The following is a 19,447-nucleotide window of genomic DNA, read 5'->3' on the forward strand; positions in this document are numbered from 1 at the left end:
GAGACCTTGAAAACTCGGGTTGTCACATTACTTGTGCATGTTTATTTATGTTTATGATGTGGTAATCAAACGAAACATAATCGCCACTCTATCACAATCGAATCACAAACGCTAAACACCAGTTATTTATGATAATTGTATGTTAGATATAGTATTTGTGTGTTATTATAATCTATCGCATCATTCAATCTACGCTCGCTTAAACGCATCGCAATGCTCAACACGCGAATCGAAACAGCAAAACTCAACACGCCGGACACTTGGATTGAATGGCCAACCGATCGAGTGGTCATCCGATCGGTGGCCAATCCGACCCTTGTGCACTTTCCTCTTTTGGAAACCCTATAAATACCCTCCTGTCACATCATTTGTGATGTGACAGCTCCTCCACTCGACCAGCCGCACACAAGCCTTCTTTCTCTCGATTTCTCGCGATTCTTGTAAGTTTTCAACCTAAATCTCGTACTTCTATGATCTACACGCACTTCTTCATCTTTTTCACCTTTGAATCTTAACTTTTAACCGTGAAATCAACGGATTTGAGGTATTCTAGGATGATGTCATCATGGAGTTCTTATGAACTTCAAGTTTTGGCCTCATTCCACCAAGAACAACTCAGATCTGAAGGATTTCCACATGAATAAACATCGTTTACGCATAGATCTACACATTTCCATGGTTAAAAGGATCGAAAGATGGTTTTCCAACTTTCTTTCAACTCTTTTACACTCAATGCACTCAAAACCGATAGAATCGGATCTCGTTCTGATCTTCTACTCTTTCTTAGTGATGTATTTGTTCAAGATCTGAAATCTATCCTAGAGACAACTGATTTCGGGTTAAACATGAACAATCGTCTCGAACAGTTAACTGATCAGACTAGGGTGGTTCCTGTTCGATCGGATAACTTGGGTCATGATGGGGTTTCTGTTATCTAGCTCGTTGTCACACCGTCTCAATCAAAACCGCAAAACCTTCAAAACTTAACAACTTCCAAGTTTGCAAAAAGATCAGATTGCGGGACGAATCGCCGTCCGATCGGATTGCCATCCGATCGAACCGCAATCCGATTGGATTGAACTTGGATTCACACTTAAACTTTTATTCAACTTTCAAGGATCTGAACGTCGAACGGATTGCCGTCCGATCGGATAGCCATCAGATCGAACGACCATCCGACCATGTTACGTTTTGAACCTCAACACTTAAACAATTTTCAACATGTTCAATGCATAGTCAGTTCTAACGGATTGCCATCCGATCGGTAGACCATCCGATCGAGTAACAATACTGCTGTGAACTTGTTCTCTGAGAATTACCTCGCCGAACGGATCGTCATCTGATCGAACTGCCGTTCGATCGAACGACCTGAAAGGAAGAGATATTTCTCTGTTTTCAAAATGCTACAACGAAAACTTCAAAGCCATGATACATAAACACATCCTTACCAAACGAATGTCAATCCAATCGAATGGCCATCCGATCACAAAAAACGCTCTTAAAGTGGCTTCGCAAAGTGTTACATTTTCCACTGGCGTGGGTTCTACAGCTACTAAAGCAAGTGTGGCAAACTATGACCGCGTAGATTTTGGAACAGGAACAAGTACAGATTCGCCATTGTAGGCGGCTAGGGTTAGGGTTTGGAATAGGAAGGAAGTAGTGGCTGAGTTGATGGTGGCGGTGGTGAGAAAGGGGAAGGAAGTGGTGGCTGAGTTGATGGTGGCGGTGGTCAGAAGAGGAGAAGGAGGTGGAGTTGATGGTGGCGGTGGTCAGAAGGGGGTAGGAGTTGGTGGTGGAGTTGACGACGGTAGTGGTCAAAAGGGGGAAGGGGTTGGTGGTGCAGTTGACGGTGTTGGTGGTTAAAAGGGGGAAGGTGGTGATGACTGGTGGAGTTGATAGTGGCAGTGGTTTTAGAGAGAGAGAAAGAGAGGGGAGGGGAGGGAGAGAGATAGTGGAGTTTATAAGATGAGTGGTAAAGAAGATGAAGATGGTTTATTTTATTTCTTTATCTTTATAATTTAAGTCTTTTAATGTTTTTTGAATTAAATTAGATTTACGGGCAAAAGCGATTTTTCACACATTATTAACTGTAAAAAAACATTGACTTGACAGAGTTGGGTGTCAGGGGGTAAGATTGTAGCGTTTCGCATTCGTTGGGGGGTTAGACAACAAAAATTTCATTGTAGGGGTAAGGGTGCCAATGGGCTATATCTCCAGGGGTTAAAATTGCAGTTTACTATTTATAAAATTAAAGGCTTTCATTTCTATTTCTATGTTTTATAAAAAAAAAATGAATATAAAAACCGGATCTATACTCGAACCCGAAAATAGGGTATTATAATACCCGGGTATGCAAAACCTGAACCCGGGTACACATGGTATGGATTTCCTAGCCAATATCCGGACCCGAACCAGACCCGGGTATCGGAAATTCCTGGAAATTCAAAACCCGATCATACCCATACCGTTATTTCTTTATCGTTGATGATAGATCAACTTGTTAACACGAATGTAAAAGAAAGTCTATTGTAACATATATATATATATATATATATATATATATATATATATATATATATATATAGGACAAAGATCCGTTAGGAACCACCCTTTATTGCGAGAACCGCGAGAACCAGTGTGAACACAAACAGTAATAGCTAAAAAAATCTAAAAAACACCCAAAAATTTTTTTTTATTTTTTTACTATTTTTTATATAAAAATCGCTACTTTTAGTATCCAAAAAAAAAAAAATTTTTTTTTAAAATTTTTTAAAAAAAAAAAAAATTTTTTTTTTGGCTACAAAAAGTAGCGATTTGAACATAAAAAATAGTAAAAAAATAAAAAAAAAATTTTTTAGATTTTTTTTGATTTTTTTTTGATTTTTTTAGATTTTTTAGGTTTTTTGGGGGTTTAGTTTTTAGCATTTTAGCTTGGGGGTGGGGGGGGGTTTAGGTTTTTGGGTGGTGGGGGAGGGGGGTTTAGGTTTTTTTTTGGGGGGGGGGGGGGGTGGGGGGGGGGTTAGGTTTTTTTTAGGTTTTTTTTAGGTTTTTTGAGGGTTTTAGTTTTTAGCATTTAGCTTGGGGGGGGGGGGGGGGTTAGGTTTTTTGGGGGGGGGGTTAGGTTTTTTTTTGGGGGGGGGGGGGGTTGGGGGGTTTAGGTTTTTGGGGGGTGGGGGTTAGGTTTTTTTTAGGTTTTTTGAGGGTTTTAGTTTTTAGCATTTAGCTTGGGGGGGGGGGTTAGGTTTTTTTTGGGGGGGGGGGGGGGTGGGGGTTTAGGTTTTTGGGGGGTGGGGGGTGGGGGTTAGGTTTTTTTTAGGGTTTTTTTTAGGTTTTTTTAGCTATTTTAGCTTGTGTTCACATTGGTTCTCGCGGTTCTCGCAATAAAGGTGGTTCTCGCATGAACCTTACCCTATATATATATATATATATAGGGGATGGTTCAAATGAAAACCACTTTTATTGTGAAAACTCGAAAACTAACTAAAAAAAGCCTAAAAGACACACAAAAAAATTTTTTTTTTCAATTTTTTTTTATAAAAATCGTTAGTTTTTATATATAAAAAAAACTTTTTTTCAAAAAAAAAAAAAAAATTTGTGTAGTGCACATATGTAATAATACACATGTAATAATACACATACATATGTGCAGTATTACACATGTGCACTACACAAATTTTTTCTTTTTTTTTTTTGAAAATTTTTTTTATATTAAAAAACCTGCGAAATTTTGATTGCAAAAAAAAAAAAATTAAAAAAAAGTTTTTTTGTATGTTTTTTTGGCTTTTTTTAATTAGTTTTCGAGTTTTCACAATAACTAGTGGTTTTCATTTGAAACTTCCCCTATATATATATATATATATAGGATAATGCTAGATAAAAAACTCTAAAATTCTTAGAAAACTCTGGAAACCCAAATGGGAAGCCATTTTTACCCAAACTCCCGACATTTTTTTTTTTGAAAAAAATTACACATGTAATATACATGTTTTAGAGTGTTTTGGGCCAAAAAAAACAAAAAAGCGCCGAAGGGATTTTTTTAAAAAAAATAAACAAATTTCAGCTCCTAACACGTGTTAAGCAAAAAAGACATAATTTCGCTGAAAATTGCTGAAACTTGTTTTTTTTTTTTAAAATATCCCTTCGGCGCTTTTTTGATTTTTTTGGCCCAAAAGTCTTAAAAACATGTATATTACATGTGTTATTTTTTTCAAAAAAAAAAAATGTCGGGAGCTTGGGTTTTCTCGGGTTTTTTTATATATATAGGGTTTTCTATCTAGCCCTACCCTATATATATATATATATATATATATATATATATATATATATATATATATATATAATGAAAAATTATCGTCATAGACTTGTTAACACGAATGTAAAAAAAATCTTTGAAAAATTATCGTCTTACAAGATATTTTTGCTTGAACATCAATCTAATATGCTCGTAATCCTACACTAATTTCCACTGCAACACTCGATATCTCGACTGTGTGGGAAATCATACCGTTTTACACACTTGGATATCGTTAAAACAAAGACTTTGGTTTTCGTCTCAGTTCTCACTACCGCAAGAATGTAACCGCTAAGATATTAATTTATTTATTAAGTGTGCAAATAACAAGGCAAGAATCATTTGAAGAAGTTAGTGCCTCGTATATTCCGATGGTGATACGATTTGTCTCACTATATATGTTCATCTTATCGTCCACAAAACAATAAAAAGATCAACAAACACAAAATATCTTATTCCATTATTATTATTATATCAATTATATAACATTTTTAACCAAGAATCTCATCCTATTTACAAATTAAATCTTTTCAAGAAACAAATCAAAGAATCTTTAATACCAAAACTAATAGTTGATCGAATTATTTATAAAGATTGAATCAAGATCAACATCAAGAAATCAAACCCTAATGGGTGTGTTTCTGTGTGTCTTTCTTGGTGTCTCACTGTGTGTGAATTTTTGAGGCAACAAATTAATTTTTGTTGGGCCTCCAGCATATGCTGTCCAGATATTCTACATCTTTTTATATACTCAAATGTCACTTAATATGATCACATATCAAATGCAAGTATTAAATTCACCAAACTCCTTCAAACCTACTTGGGTACAATCATTAAAGCGTAAGCACGGGCGGACCTAGGTGAAGCCCATGGTGAGCGGGCGCACCCCTTGAAAAAAAAAATTAGTGTATTTTTAGGCAAAAAAACTCGTCCGCTCTGAAAATATACTTGAACCACTTATCCATACCCATAGCAAATAATTTCTGGGTACACTAGTAACTACTGAGCATATGGTACAAGGACGTTATTCATGCATGCATGGATATATATATATATATATATATATATATATTATATTTGTTAGCTATGTACGTATCTGCATGTGCATGATGTCCTGCCACGTGTTGCTTCTTTGTCTATAAAAATATTGCTTTTGTGAGCTTCATTATACAAATGATCGACTAAGATTCTCCTTGTTTGTCTCTTGAGGTTGTGGTATGTTCATTTTTATTTATCAATCATTATTCTTTTTCAATGCCCTTAAACCATATAGCATTGCAATAAAATCATGAATAGTTTTCTCAGTAAGTTATAACTTGATTTATAAAGAAAACGAGTTTTACTGTTAAATTTGACGTGACACATTACTAGAAAAGTGTTCAATTTGCTACGAAACAGTTTTCTACAACGTTTTTCAACCACAATATTTTGTTGTAAATGCATCAGAAAACTAGTTTCTGATGCATTTGTGATAAAAAAAAAGCCATTAGAAATGGCCAGTTTTCTAGCATTGACACGTATAGAACTCATGGGTTGTTTGGCAACTTCTGAATGGATAAGTGTTAAACTAGTAAAATGACTGAATCATTAAGTGTTGAACCAGTAATAAGTCTGAATTATTATTAGCTAGTATAATGCTTAACCATTCAGAGGCAAATGTCCGACCAATTTAGATAAAAGGTCTTAACCATTCAGACAGTATAATTATCATAATATCACCTTAGTTTAACTTTGATTTCTATTCATTTTATAGCAGATACATGCGGATCGTAGTCTAAACGTTTGTTTTGTTTTTTTATCTATGTTAGATTGATATTTGTAGAAGCTCTTACAGTTTGTATTCGATAATTTATCTTCAGCAACTACTTGGAAAAGGTTTGACTTTTTTAATTTCACATGTATTCTCTTTTGTATAATGTATCCAAGCCAAACTCTGAAGTTAGCAAGGGCCCGGTTAAGATAACTTAGTCTGATCAGAGTGGGGTAACAGGGCTCTCCAATTTAAGGAGTGCGGTAGCCTAATACAAGAAAATCGCCGTTAAAAAAAACTACTTTGACTTTTTTAATTTCACATATATTCTCTTTTGTATAATGTTCTTAATCTCTTGATTATTAATTATCTAACTAGTTTAAAAAATTTAAATAGCTTTGTTTTTTAAACATCTCTTATTATACTAATGTAACCTATAATCTTCTCCTCATCTAATACTAATAAAAAAGTCCCCTTAATGCCACATGACATTCTCTCATAATAAGGGATTTTATCAAAATGTCATGTGGCAATTTATTATACTTTTTTTTTGAATGAGACAATTTATTATACTACATCAACCATAATAATAATAATAATAATAATAATAATAATAATAATAATAATAATAATAATAATAATAATAATAATAACTAATTTTTATAAAGACCATTCTTCACCTTAATAAATATTTTTTATGCATTATCTCACTCAAAAGAAATTGATATACCATGATACTTGAGTTACTAAATTATACTATATGATATCTAAATAAAAATATAAGAATCACTTTATCTCTTGAATATACCGATTTTACATATTAAAGATCAAGAGTATCTTCACCTTTATGACATACGATAAAAGGGTCATTATATTTTTTTAATATGTCTGTGTTTAGTATGAATATCCTTTAAAATCAAAAGCCTTTTAATTGTAGGTTTATTATTATATATAACAAAGCTATTATTATTTTTTATTATAATATAGACGAAGGAATTTTTGGGTTATATATATATATATATATATATATTCTTTTTTCTTGACCAGGTTATATTATTGTATCAATGACTTGACTCAAGTCATTTAGGACATTAAGTGTCCTTTTCAAATTACTTTTGTTAATTAATAAACCATTGTATCAATGACTTGACTCGAGTCATTTAGGACATTAAGTGGCCTTTTCAAATTACTTTTGTTGATTAATAAACCATTGTATCAATGACTTGACTCAAGTCATTTAGTACATTAAGTGGCCTTTGAAAATTATTTTGTTGATAATAAACTTTACATTTTAATTTACTATTTTACCTTTTATGTAAAACGTATTGTTTTTATTTCATATGTACAATATCTGAAAACAGCATGTGACACAATATAATACACACTATACAAAACTCTAGTATACAATTACCAAAATTATGAATAGAATGACATTTGTAATATTATTTGGTTCTGATTTTTGGTTAAGGTTATTCTGTTTTTGGGTGACCAACCGAATTTTTATCCATGGGTTATGAGAACACCCGTATTGTTTGTTTTCTTTAGAGCTAGTGACACTTTTGGTGTTCATAAGCTTTAGACCGCACCCACCGCACCAGAATAAATAGTAAAAGCTAGACCAGTAGCCAGACCAATACATTTAGGCTCATTTTGATTGGTCCAGGCTGATTGGTTGATCATACAATTTGTTTGAGCCAGACCGTTTCATAAAAAAAATGGATTGTATTACGCTAGGTCTTTTTTTTTTACAACAGCAAGAAGCGGGGCTCAAGGTGTGCAATATTATACGATGTTTGATCTCTTGATGTTATTGTTGATGTTTTTCCCTGTAAAAACGCTTTTAGCCTTTAACCATAGTAGGATTTTTGTGCTACACGGGGAATGTGTTTAGTATTGTATTGATTCGTTATGATTTAGACATTCACTATGTTAACCGAAAGAGAAATTTAACAAATAAAGTTGTAATATGCTAAAAATATATATTGACATATGTTTTACATTGGTCGAGAACATAAAAACTAATATTGGTACCAGTTTCGATAATACCAGTATTGATGTTTTTCACCGACACTCGTATAGGTTAAGAAACCACAAAAACTTTGATCTGAATATAACTCCATTTCTAACAAAATTCATACCGAAACGTCTATAAAGAATTGAACACAACTGGGTATTCAAATTTTTTTAACTTAATAACTCAAGTTGTTAGAGAAACATAAAATTGTTAGAGAAACATAAAATAAAAATAATAAATTAAAAACGTATATTAGTATATTAGGTAAATTATATATTAATTAAATAAAAAAACTTAAAAATTTTGAACGAATGAATAATGGTCACCAATTATATATATTGATTTCAAGGGACGATAAATAGTAACTTTATTTTTGTAATAATATACAGTTTTTTATTATTTTAATATTTTGTTATTTAATATATTATAACAGTTTATTATTATATTACTTTTAACAAGATATTTTTCTTTTTTTTAAACATCTATTTCCTTTACCTTTTTTTAATAAGAGTAAATTACGTTTTTGGCCCTTATGGTTATATCACTTTTACTATATTAGCCTAAAATAAGATTTTTTAACATATCTGCCCCCATGGTTTCTATAACTAACCATTTTGGCCCCTTAGTCTAGAGATCATGGGGGCTAAAATGATTAGTTATAGAGACCATGGGAGCTAAAATGGTTAGACTTAGGGTCTAAAATGGTTAGTTATAGAGACCATGGGGGCAGATATGTTAAAAATTCTTATTTTGGGCTAATATAGTAAAAGTGATATAACCATAGGGGCTAAAAACGTAATTACTCTTTTAATAATCGTTTTTTTTCCTTTTAACATATATTAATTTATCGATTAATTTAATACTTCTTTAATAAGTTACGTTTATAATTTTTTTCTAAACTTAAGTACATAGTTGTGCTTGATTTCTTTCCCTGGCATTCCGTTATAAGTTTTGTTAAAACGGGGTTATACTCAAAATAAAGTATTTATTTGGTATAATAAAACGGTACGATGATAAACTAAATCGTTCTAACGGTTTGACTTTCTAAACAACATGTTTTATTTTCAAATCACGTTTGTTTTAGGGATGAGCATATGCCACCGAATACCGATCCCATACCGATCCCGATCCCGAAATATCGATACCGAATTTTTTCGGTATCCCGATCGGTATCCACTTTTTGGCGTTTTCGGTATCGGTACGGTACGGTATCGGTATTATACCGATACCGACCCTCAAAATACCGATACCGTACCGTACCGATACCGAACCGACATGTTTCGGTATCGGTATCGGTATCGGTACCTAGTTTGGATGAAATTCGGGATCGGTATTAGGCGGTATCGGTATCGGATACCGCTTTGCTCATCCCTAGTTTGTTTTGCATTATTATTTGCTCGGTTTCGTCGCAACGCACAATACAAAAAACTAGTATATACAAAAGGTGAGATTAAGAAGCCTTTGGTCGATAATATTCCGATTCGCATCTTGTTTAAGGGGGTAGTGGGAAGGGGAGATAGTATATTGTTTTGGTTGGATCCGTGGCTCTTCGACGTCCCGTTGAAAGATAAGTTTCCCTTTCTTTTTCATTTAGAGGTGGTAAAAATTTGTTTTGTGCGTGACCGTCTTGAAGGGGAAGGCCTTTGGCTATGGAGGCACGACCCGGACTCCGGCGTGGAAGGGACTGAGTGGCTTAATTTAAGGGCGGCCCTGGCTCCGGTTAGTTTGTCCGACGGCCCGGACAACTGGATTTGGTTGGGTTCCGGTTCTGAGGAATTTTCGGTGGCTGCTATTAAAAAGTTTATAGTCTCCAAGAAAGACTTTAGTGGCCGATTTGTCATGAGATGGTGTAGGTGGGTCCCGCAAAAATGTAACATTTTTGCTTGGCGAGCTGAAATGTATAGAATCCCGACAGTTGATGCGCTTGCCAATAGGGGGGTGGTGGTGATCGATGACTTATGCAGCTTCTGTTCGGCAGGGAGTGATTCGGTGGATCACATTTTCACTTTATGTCCGTTTGCTTTGGGTCTTTGGGAAAAAATAAGTTTTTGGTGCCGAATTAAGAATTTTTTCATTTTCTCGTTTAGAGATTTGCTGGAGATTCACGAACAAGGAACTAGATCAGCGTCGGATCGTTTAATCCTTCACGGTATCATTATTTCGGCCTGCTGGGTGTTGTGGAAAGCTAGAAACGACATAAGATTCAACGGTAAGAGACGTAATGTCGAAGATCTTTTTAGTGAGGTTAGGGTGCTTAGTTTCTTTTGGCTTAAACATAGGGCTAAGAAAGGTTTGTTAGACTGGGGGAATTGGTGTAAATATGTGAAAATGTAGTTTGTTTGTGTTGTCCGTTCTGGTTTTCGGGTTCGGTTTGCTTTAATGAAGTTCACTTAAAAAAAAAAAAGGTGAGATTAACGGGTACACTTTTAAACCATGAACTTTTAGTTACCTCCATGTGTTCTTTTATCTTAGAAATGTCGTCAAAGTAGAATAGAATTATATGGACTATTCCTATGTTTCCATTTAATCTATTATATCCAACTTTAATTTAATATTTAATAAATAATAATAGATATAAATATTAAGTAACCTTTTATTTAAGGTATGTTATTATTTTCTTTATTTTTTTTTTTTGAAACTTAAACTTCATTAGAAACACCAGCCGGCCCAAAACAGGCCGACCGCAACACAAACAACCGACTAAAAGTTCTTTATTTGACTAATGACTAATGAGTTTGTAATTTTCTGTATGTTATTATTTTCTGTATTTGACTAATGAGTTTGTAATTTTCTGGAACTTTAAATAGTTCTAACATGTGTTTCTATCATTATTCTTATCATTATTCTTATCATCAATATTATTAATATTTTCATGTAACAACGCATTATTCTTATCAATTATCATCAATATTATTAATAATTTCATGTAATTAACAGCAAACGCTTTGACCATAATTACTTGACCTCTTCATTGTGAAAATCAAGCACCTCTCTGACCGGCGGCCCCCATATCACCCATAAAATAAATGACAAGACTTCTAATAGATTCTTCGTGATGTATATTTCTAGCATCTTGATAGTTTTTAGAGTAAATTGCATAAATTATTCTTTATTTATACAGAACTCTGACCGGCGGCCCCCATATCACCCAATACCCATAAAATATTTTTTTTTTGAAAAAACCCATAAAATAAATGACAAGACTTTTAATAGATTCTTCGTGATGTATATTTCTAGCATCTTGATGGTTTTTTTAGAGTAAACTATGATTAAGATCCGTACGCGTTGCGGGGCGGGTACATCGTAAATTTTGAATTGATTAGTCTAAACGTTATATGATGCATTAATCGTATGAAAACACACATTTGGCGTATCCAGTTGAACTCAATGTAACTTGTATAAGCATTGTGATTGGATCAAACGTAAAGTAAATCAAAATCATATCGAACAATCATATGGTATTATATGTGACCCAACTCATACACAGAGAACGTAACGGGTATGAAGGAAAATATACACATGTAATCAAAAGGGATTATTAGAGCTTTCGAAAAAAGGGGAGAAAAATAAGCCATAATTTGACTCTACTCGGTTCGAAAGAAACTTTACGAAACATACATAATATAAACACGAAAAATATTATACTTGACCTGAATCATTTTCCAAAAAAGTTTACGTTGAAACGTATAACAACTTGAATTTATACCAAAATTTACATAAAAATATGCACGTAAAAATGGTTTCTTTAAACGAAAACGTATTATATTTGACCTGACTCGTCTATAAAAAAGTTTACGTCAGAATGTAGAACAAATCATATTTATACCTACCCTTACACAAAATATGCACGTAAAAAATAGTTTTTAAGTAAAGAAAGTATAGAGGTAAACTGAAACAAAATATTAGTAAAACATTTAATAGGTTAAAAATGTTCGTAAAACAGTGCCAAGTAGCACCAATGCCACAACGGCATCGACTCTCAACATCGTAAAAATAAAATAGATAAAATGGGAAAAAAAATACACTGAATGAAAAGCAGATTTAAAATCGTTGAATCACGCACACCCGTTATAGTGTGTTAATGCGAAGAAATTAACCAGAAACGTAAAATGTAGAAAATAATAACTTAGTCGATCTAGGACCCGCCCATTGCGACGAACTTGTCGAAAGGGAAAAAATGGATACGTTGCGACGGGTCTGTCAAATATGAAAAATAGAGCAAAAACGTCGAACCTCACATGCACGCTATGACGTGTTAACTCGCAAAATTTAGAATGAAACGTAAAACTTGCGAAAGATAAAAAGTATGGGTGACCAAGGTTGTAAATAATAAAGTGTTGTGTTAAATTATAAAAGATGGAAAACTTTGGGTTAAAAGTAAAAAAATTAAAAGGGGTTAAAATACAAAATATGAAAATGTTTGGGTTAAAAGTGAAAAATCAATTTTTTTTTTTTTGAAAAACTCTCTAAGTTTAGGGTACAACACATAGTGCAACAAAAAATTACTAATTTATACTTTGTTAATTGCATAAATTATTCTTTATTTATACAGAAAATTGTAAATTTTATCCTTTCTTTTAAAAAAATTAAAAGTCTTGTCATTTACTTTTAAGTTTTGCATACCCTTTGTCCTCTATATTAATCGGTGTTAACTTTTCAGTTATTTAAGTTAAACTAGCAATAAGATCCGAGCGCGTTGCGGCGCGAGAACATCGCAAACATCGAATGAATTAGTATAAATGTTGTGTGATGCGTTAACCATACGAAAACACGCGTTTTGATGTATTCGATTGAAACTCGATATAATCTATATAAAAATTGTGATTTGATCAAAACGTAAAGTAAATAGAATTTATTTGTGATCCGACTCATAAATAGAAAAGAAACTACAATTTGACTTCACACGGTTCGAAACAAAATTTACAAAACATACATAATATACGGACGAATACATATGATATTTGTCCTGACTCACTCCCAAACGTAAACCAATTGAAATTTATAGTACATAAAAATATGCACGTAAAAATGTTTCTTTTAATGAACGTATTATATTTGATCTGACTCGTTTTCCAGAAAAAAGTTTACGCTGAAACGTAGAGCAAATTATATTTATACCGACACGTAAATAAAAATATGCATGTAACAAATAGTTGTTTAAGTCAAGGAAGTATATATGGGTAAACTCGAAACAAAATATTAGTAAAAAAACTTAATAGGTTAAAAACATTCGTAAAATCGTGCCAAGTGGCACCAATACCACACCATTGTTAGCGACCCCAACATTGGAAAAGTTCGTAAAAATAAAATAAATAAAAAAGGAAAAGATAACACCAAACGAAAAGCAGACGTAAAATCGTTGAACCACGCACGACCGTTGCGGTGCGTTAATACGAAGAATTAGACCGAAACGTAAAACGTAGAAAAGAATAACTAAGTTGAACAGGGAAAATAAACGTGTTACGACGGGCCTGTCAAATGGGAAAAGATATACCAAAAAATGGTGAACCCCGCACGCACGTTGCAGCGTGTCTTGCAAAATTTAGAACGAAACGTAAAACGAATAACTTGTGAAAGATGAAATTTATGAGGGGCCAAATATAAAAATAAAAGTGTTAAGATTAAATTGCAAAAAGATGAAAAGAGTTGGGTTAGAAATGAAAAATCAATGTTTTTTTTTTGAAAAACTCCCCATACATTAAGTACAACTTCATAAAGCAACATATAGTTGCTAATTTATAGTTTATAATTTATAATGATCATTTTGCCCGAAAGGTATAATTTGTAACTTATAGTTTGTGATTTACTCAAAGTTCTTTTCTTTTCTTTATTTTAATTTATTATTTTTATCATTATTGTTTTATCTATTATCTAATTTTTTTAATTAAGAATTTAACATATTTTTTTATAAAAATATATGTGTTTGTATAGTTTATTTATTTTCATTTGTTTGATTAAATTATTCACTTTTCTTATTATACAATTATAATAATCTTTTATACGATGTTTATACACAAACCGTGTACATATTTTGGAGGCAGTTCCGGAAATAAAAAGATGATACGTCGTCGATGGATTAATATTTTATAGCCGCTAAAAACATATTAAAAACGTGGATTAACATTTTACAAATAATATGTTTTTAACAACTATATAAAGCATTAATTTATCGACGTCGCATTGTCTTCTCATTTTCAAAACCATCTCCGAAAAATGTACCTCACAACTCCCCAGTTGTGATACCTACGAACCCTCCATTTTGTGAAAATACAATACAGCGGCATGTTTTTGTATCTAATTTAAATCGACATGTAGTAACATGCGACCAACGTGGTTATTTCATCCACGTTTCGGAAACGTTCGAATAACTTATAACAATTGTAAAAGTGATAAAAAAGTAACTCGATCACATTAACAGTTTATGTAAAAACATAGTATAGAAATAACAATAATTTTAAAATAAGAAAAGTAAATAATTTAATCAAACAAATGAAAATAAATAAATTATACAAACACATATATATTTTTACTTAAAGAATATGTAATTTGATTAACTAAGAAATTTTTAGGTAATAGTTAACAATAGTGATAAAAATGATAAAATAAAAACAAAGAAAAGAAAAACTTTAAATAAATTACAAATTATGTTCTTTGGGAAAAATTATAATATTACCTTAAAGTTAACTGAAAAGTTAACATTAGTTAGTGTAAAACACAAAGAACGTGTAAAATTTAAAAATATTATACAGTCTTTGTACTTTTTGAGGACAAAAACCAAAGAGCGTATTTTCCGTATAAACAAAGAACAATTTATGTAATTTATTCTTTTCTAGTTTTTATAATAATTTTCTTCACTGTTCAAAAACAGCTAGAATGTTAGGGTGTTCGGAGCGGTAGTCGGCAAAGGTCGGCAAACGGTTTTGCCGAGCGGCAAACACCGCCGCCTACACTTTGTCGTTGCCGACAAACGCTTGGATCGGGGAGGGGAAGCCGACGCGGTGAGAGGAGGAAGGAGAGAGAGAGGGGTGTGTGGGTGGGGTCCATTCAATCTCTCAACCAATCACACTTTTTTCTTTTTTAAAAAAAAGTTTACCACTTCACCAAATGTCTAAACCATTGCCAACACTTTTCACCAAAGTTTAAACACTTTTCACTGATTAACGTGACACACTCTCATTGGTTGATTTTTTAGTTTGCCACTCTCAAGTGTTTAACCACTCCTAACACCCTTATGATTATCAACTCCTGTTTTAAAACGGGTGTTGCTTTACACACCCTAATCTACAACACCCACTCTATAGATACTTTAATTATTACCCACTAATGGAAAAAATATCATAATTATTACCTAATTATTAGACCAACGTAATTATTTTTTAATCTCTTTCTTAAGTAACTTTTTTCATTTTTTTGGGTTATTAGATTTCAATAATCTTAAGTTTCACCTGTTGGCCGATAATAATCCCAACTTTAAAAATTCCCTTCAATAATCCCAACTTGTGAAAGTCTGGTCGCCATTGATCCTTTTCTAACATAGGTGCACTTAAACCAATTAAGGAGTCTCTAGGTGTAATTGAATCTATTGAGGAGACTAAATTCTTATATGTTTGAAAAGGATCAATGGCGGCCAAACTTTTAGAAGTTGGGATTATTGGAGGGAATTTTTAAAGTTGGGATTATTATCGGCTAACAGGTAAAACTTAGGATTATTAAAATCCAATAACCCTTTTTTATCATATTACTAAAATGACATTAACAAAAAATCATCAATATGATCGTTGGATATATGGGTTTTTTCATTTAAAGGCCGTGAGAATTAGTGCTGGGTTTTTTATCTATTTTTTAATATTTCAGATTTTTTTCATGTTAAGTTTAATTTTCTTTGTTCATAAACACGAATGCAATAGAAAATGTTTTATTGGTAGAAGTAACACCAACAATTTCAAGAAAGGGCAAATTATATTTGTTTGTCTTATATGTAGCATCCATCAACACCACATTTGGAAATGTCTGCCATATAGTTAATGATGTTGGATGGACGAAGAATAATTCTTCCAACTCATTAGTAATGTCGTGTACATGATAGTCAAAAACGTACCCTTTGCTTTGCAAAATGTACATAAGATTCTGCATTGGGGTTCTACCTGCTTGCTCGGTCTTGCGAAACTTGTAACGAACATTGTATATGATCTTTAGAACAGACACATTTTTTTCATTTTGCTTCTTCAACGTTGACAAAATATCACGCGGTTTTACATTTAACCATGTCAAATCTTGCACCAAATGATTTTCGTTAGAAGACAATTTCATTGCTTGTGCATGTCCCTCCATATACAATGCGGGCGGATAATTATGTTCATCACATACGACTTTTAACTTCCAAACATCATTCTTCTTTGAATACTTTCCCACCAATTTGAATGGACAATTAATTTTTTTGGTTCCAATATCTTTTCCTAGATCTTTACTTCGAGACACACCACCATGCTCACAACCAAGTACAATGTTCGAAATATAGCCAACAGGGCTTGTCCTTGATCGTATAGTAACAATAACAAAACCAAGAGAGCGTGCCACATTCTGCACCCAAGTCGTTAGATCTTTACGAGATCTAAATACCTTAAATAAATAAATAGAGATTTAAAAATCAACTAATTCACTCTTCTATATAACAATAAAACTAAATATCATACCTCAATGGTGAAGAAACTTAATAAACCAGTCATCCTTTTTCTGTTGGTTAAACTAAACATTAACCTAAAAAGAATCATAACATCATATATAACGTTTCAATCTTTTGGTACAATAATCGCTTCTAACAATTTTTTTTTCTTATGGTCAAAGACCGTGGCTATTGAATATTTATTTAAAATAAATTATTTATTATATGAATCCCTAAATCAAAATTGGAAACGGAAAACAAACAAATAAAGTATATACGTGAACTAATAAAGAAATTATATCTAAGAGAAAAACATTAACAGGGGAATTAATGTTTGGATATATTAAAATACTATTGTATAAAAAGAGACTAACTAAAAGATTAGATAAAGAGAAACTTACTGAAAAATCTTCATAACAAGAGAGTTTTTGTGTTATCTATTTTTTAATTAAGAATAGTGGAATATATATATATACTCTTGTTTATGGTTTTAATTAAAAAGAGACAATGTATTTAACAAAGTTGTTGAATGTTAACTATTAATCTCTTTTTAACATTCGAAGTACAGTTAACAAACACGACTTTGACAGTCTAAAAAATGTGAGAGTTTTAAGAGTAGAAAGAATGAAATTTTTAAAGAGGAGAGAGAAATAGTTAAATGTCAACACCAAACTAAATTTTATTGAGCCATAAAGTCAAACTATAACTAATTATGATAGATAGGGGTGTTGAAAGAAAACAGACGATAGAGAAAAACGAAAACCTTTTAAAACTAATTCTTTTCATACAAAGTCAATATATCGACTGCTGAAAGGTCAAAGAGGTTGAACATAAACGTAACATAACTAATAAAAGTCTTTGGAAATTCATTGAATGGTTCAAGACACGTAACATAACATGCAATGGAATGACCATTTCTCCACTATTTTAAATCATTTTATTAATCATTCCCAAATTCTATCATCCACTCACGGCTATATATACAACTTTTATATCCCATGCAATAACCATACTGAAAACGTTATTACTAATAATAATAATTTTGCAGATAAAATAACTTGCTGCTGGTGTTAATTTTCTTCATATTCGCTTGCTTCTTTTAAGGTATGATCGTTTGTTTCCTATGTATCTTGGTTTTATACTTGCTATTTATTGCATTTTGTTTCGGGTGATTCTATTTACACCGTTAAAATTTCTAGAGTGAATTACAAAGATTGCCCTTTATTTTTATACTCATTTTCAGGCGTTGTCATTTATGTTCAAAATTGACGAGTTTTGTCATTTATGTTTTCAAATCATACACGTATCGTCCTTTAGGCCTAACCCAGTTAGTTTTTTCAGTTAAATTTGGCCATATGCTTTGCACATGAAGGCATTTTTGTCAATTCAAACGTGGTCTCTTCCACCCATCACCACCTCCAATCCACCTCCATCACAAAAATAACAAAAATGCACTCATGTGCAAATCACATTACCAAATTTAACTGAAAAAACTAACTGGGTTAGGCCTAAAGGACAAAACGTGTATGATTTGAGAACATAAAGGACAAAACTCGTCAATTTTGAACATAAAGGACAACGTCTGAAAATGAGTATAAAGATAAAGGACAACCCTTGAAATTCACTCAAATTTCTATTTAATGCAGTCGCAAATACCCAGTTTCGAGTAGTGATTATATGTGTTTTATAAAGTAACGTTCCGAAATTACCAGGTGGGAATGGAGATCGGAGAAGCGATAGAAGATAAGTTCGCGAAGGTGCATCCTCGTTTTGAAACCAACACAAGGATCGGGATTATTGGGGGTGGCCCAAGCGGGTTATCGGCGGCTTACGCACTATGCAAACTTGGTTACTCCAATGTCACAGTCCTGGAGAAACATCATTCCGTTGGAGGCATGTGTGAATCTATAGATATTGAAGGTAAATATATTCAACTTTATAACAATCACTATTGTATGTATTAAATATTAAAACTTATCTCTGGTCATACAATGTGATATAACTAACTTTTAAAACTCAAAATTCGATATAACACAACTACAAAAGATTATGCATAGAAATGTATTCCTAGAGTAATAATGAATATAATCATTGTTAGGATACGGCTTATATCGGGGGCAGATACAGCTTGTAAATAGGGGTAGTCCCCGCTACCCCTATACGTTCCGGCTGTAATGTAAATTTTGGAAAAGTTTGATGTTTTTTCGATTTCGTTACCATTTTTTTTAAAACGTTGCCACTATAAGAATTTTCTAGATACGCCACTCGCTTATACGTTGGTGTCTATGTCACACAAGTTTTACCTCTCCAGTGATAAAAAAAGAATTATTTCATATCTCGTCAAAAATATCTTTGAATATACAACTCTAACCTTTTTTTTTATATATTTTTCATTATAATAAGCAATATTTTTGTTGAGTATCTACTATTTTCACATACCTATTTTCTTAAGAATATACTTTATTTTATGTAAAAAAAATGAGTGCGCTTTGTAACTCCAAAACATTTATAATGATATGCAAAGTAGACATGCAAAATAATTTTGGTTGTATTATAGTTATATACAGATAATTTGGTCTAACATACTTACTTACTTATCTATATCTATATATATAATAAAAGAAACCTGATTTGAGACAAATGTCATTCAATGAGGGCATCAATAATTTATTGATAAATTTTAAATTAAAAAAATTTAAATATTATATTAAAATTTTATTTTGATTGTAA

The 19,447-nt window shown here is 32.2% G+C and overlaps 3 protein-coding genes across 3 annotated transcripts in view; 2 read left to right on the forward strand and 1 right to left on the reverse strand.

Annotated features, from left to right (window-relative positions):
- The first annotated feature begins 1,671 nt into the window (after positions 1–1,671).
- On the forward strand, positions 1,672–10,389 carry LOC118486491. The gene is made up of 2 exons (XM_035982974.1): positions 1,672–1,855; positions 9,650–10,389. The coding sequence occupies exons 1-2, from the start codon at positions 1,672–1,674 to the stop codon at positions 10,387–10,389; spliced, it is 924 nt and encodes a 307-aa protein (XP_035838867.1).
- The window catches only part of LOC110900522, a 28,137-nt gene continuing 14,144 nt past the window's right edge, over positions 5,455–19,447 (forward strand). The window contains exons 1-4 of the mRNA XM_022147411.2: positions 5,455–5,506; positions 6,100–6,166; positions 17,766–17,821; positions 18,430–18,637. Of these exons, the coding sequence (XP_022003103.2) occupies positions 18,436–18,637 (202 nt within the window). The 5' untranslated portion in view covers positions 5,455–5,506; positions 6,100–6,166; positions 17,766–17,821; positions 18,430–18,435. The remainder of the gene's footprint in view (positions 5,507–6,099; positions 6,167–17,765; positions 17,822–18,429; positions 18,638–19,447) is intronic.
- On the reverse strand, positions 15,928–16,822 carry LOC110900526. Its single transcript, XM_022147415.2, has 2 exons — positions 16,749–16,822; positions 15,928–16,674 (listed from the first exon to the last, which is right to left on the reverse strand). The coding sequence occupies exons 1-2, from the start codon at positions 16,806–16,808 to the stop codon at positions 15,928–15,930; spliced, it is 807 nt and encodes a 268-aa protein (XP_022003107.2). The 5' UTR covers positions 16,809–16,822.

Source organism: Helianthus annuus, chromosome 2 (genome assembly GCF_002127325.2).
Source record: "Helianthus annuus cultivar XRQ/B chromosome 2, HanXRQr2.0-SUNRISE, whole genome shotgun sequence".
NCBI lineage: Eukaryota > Viridiplantae > Streptophyta > Magnoliopsida > Asterales > Asteraceae > Helianthus > Helianthus annuus.

Excerpts from the sequence above, each read along its gene's own strand:
- LOC118486491 (XM_035982974.1), top strand. The coding sequence starts at position 1,672 with ATGGTGGCGGTGGTGAGAAAGGGGAAGGAAGTGGTGGCTGAGTTGATG. Across the intron at positions 1,856-9,649 it reads TGGTGCAGTTGACGGTGTTG|AGGTGGTAAAAATTTGTTTT; the intron begins GTGGTTAAAAGG and ends TTTTTCATTTAG.
- LOC110900526 (XM_022147415.2), bottom strand. The coding sequence starts at position 16,808 with ATGTTTAGTTTAACCAACAGAAAAAGGATGACTGGTTTATTAAGTTTC. Across the intron at positions 16,675-16,748 it reads TAAGTTTCTTCACCATTGAG|GTATTTAGATCTCGTAAAGA; the intron begins GTATGATATTTA and ends TATTTATTTAAG.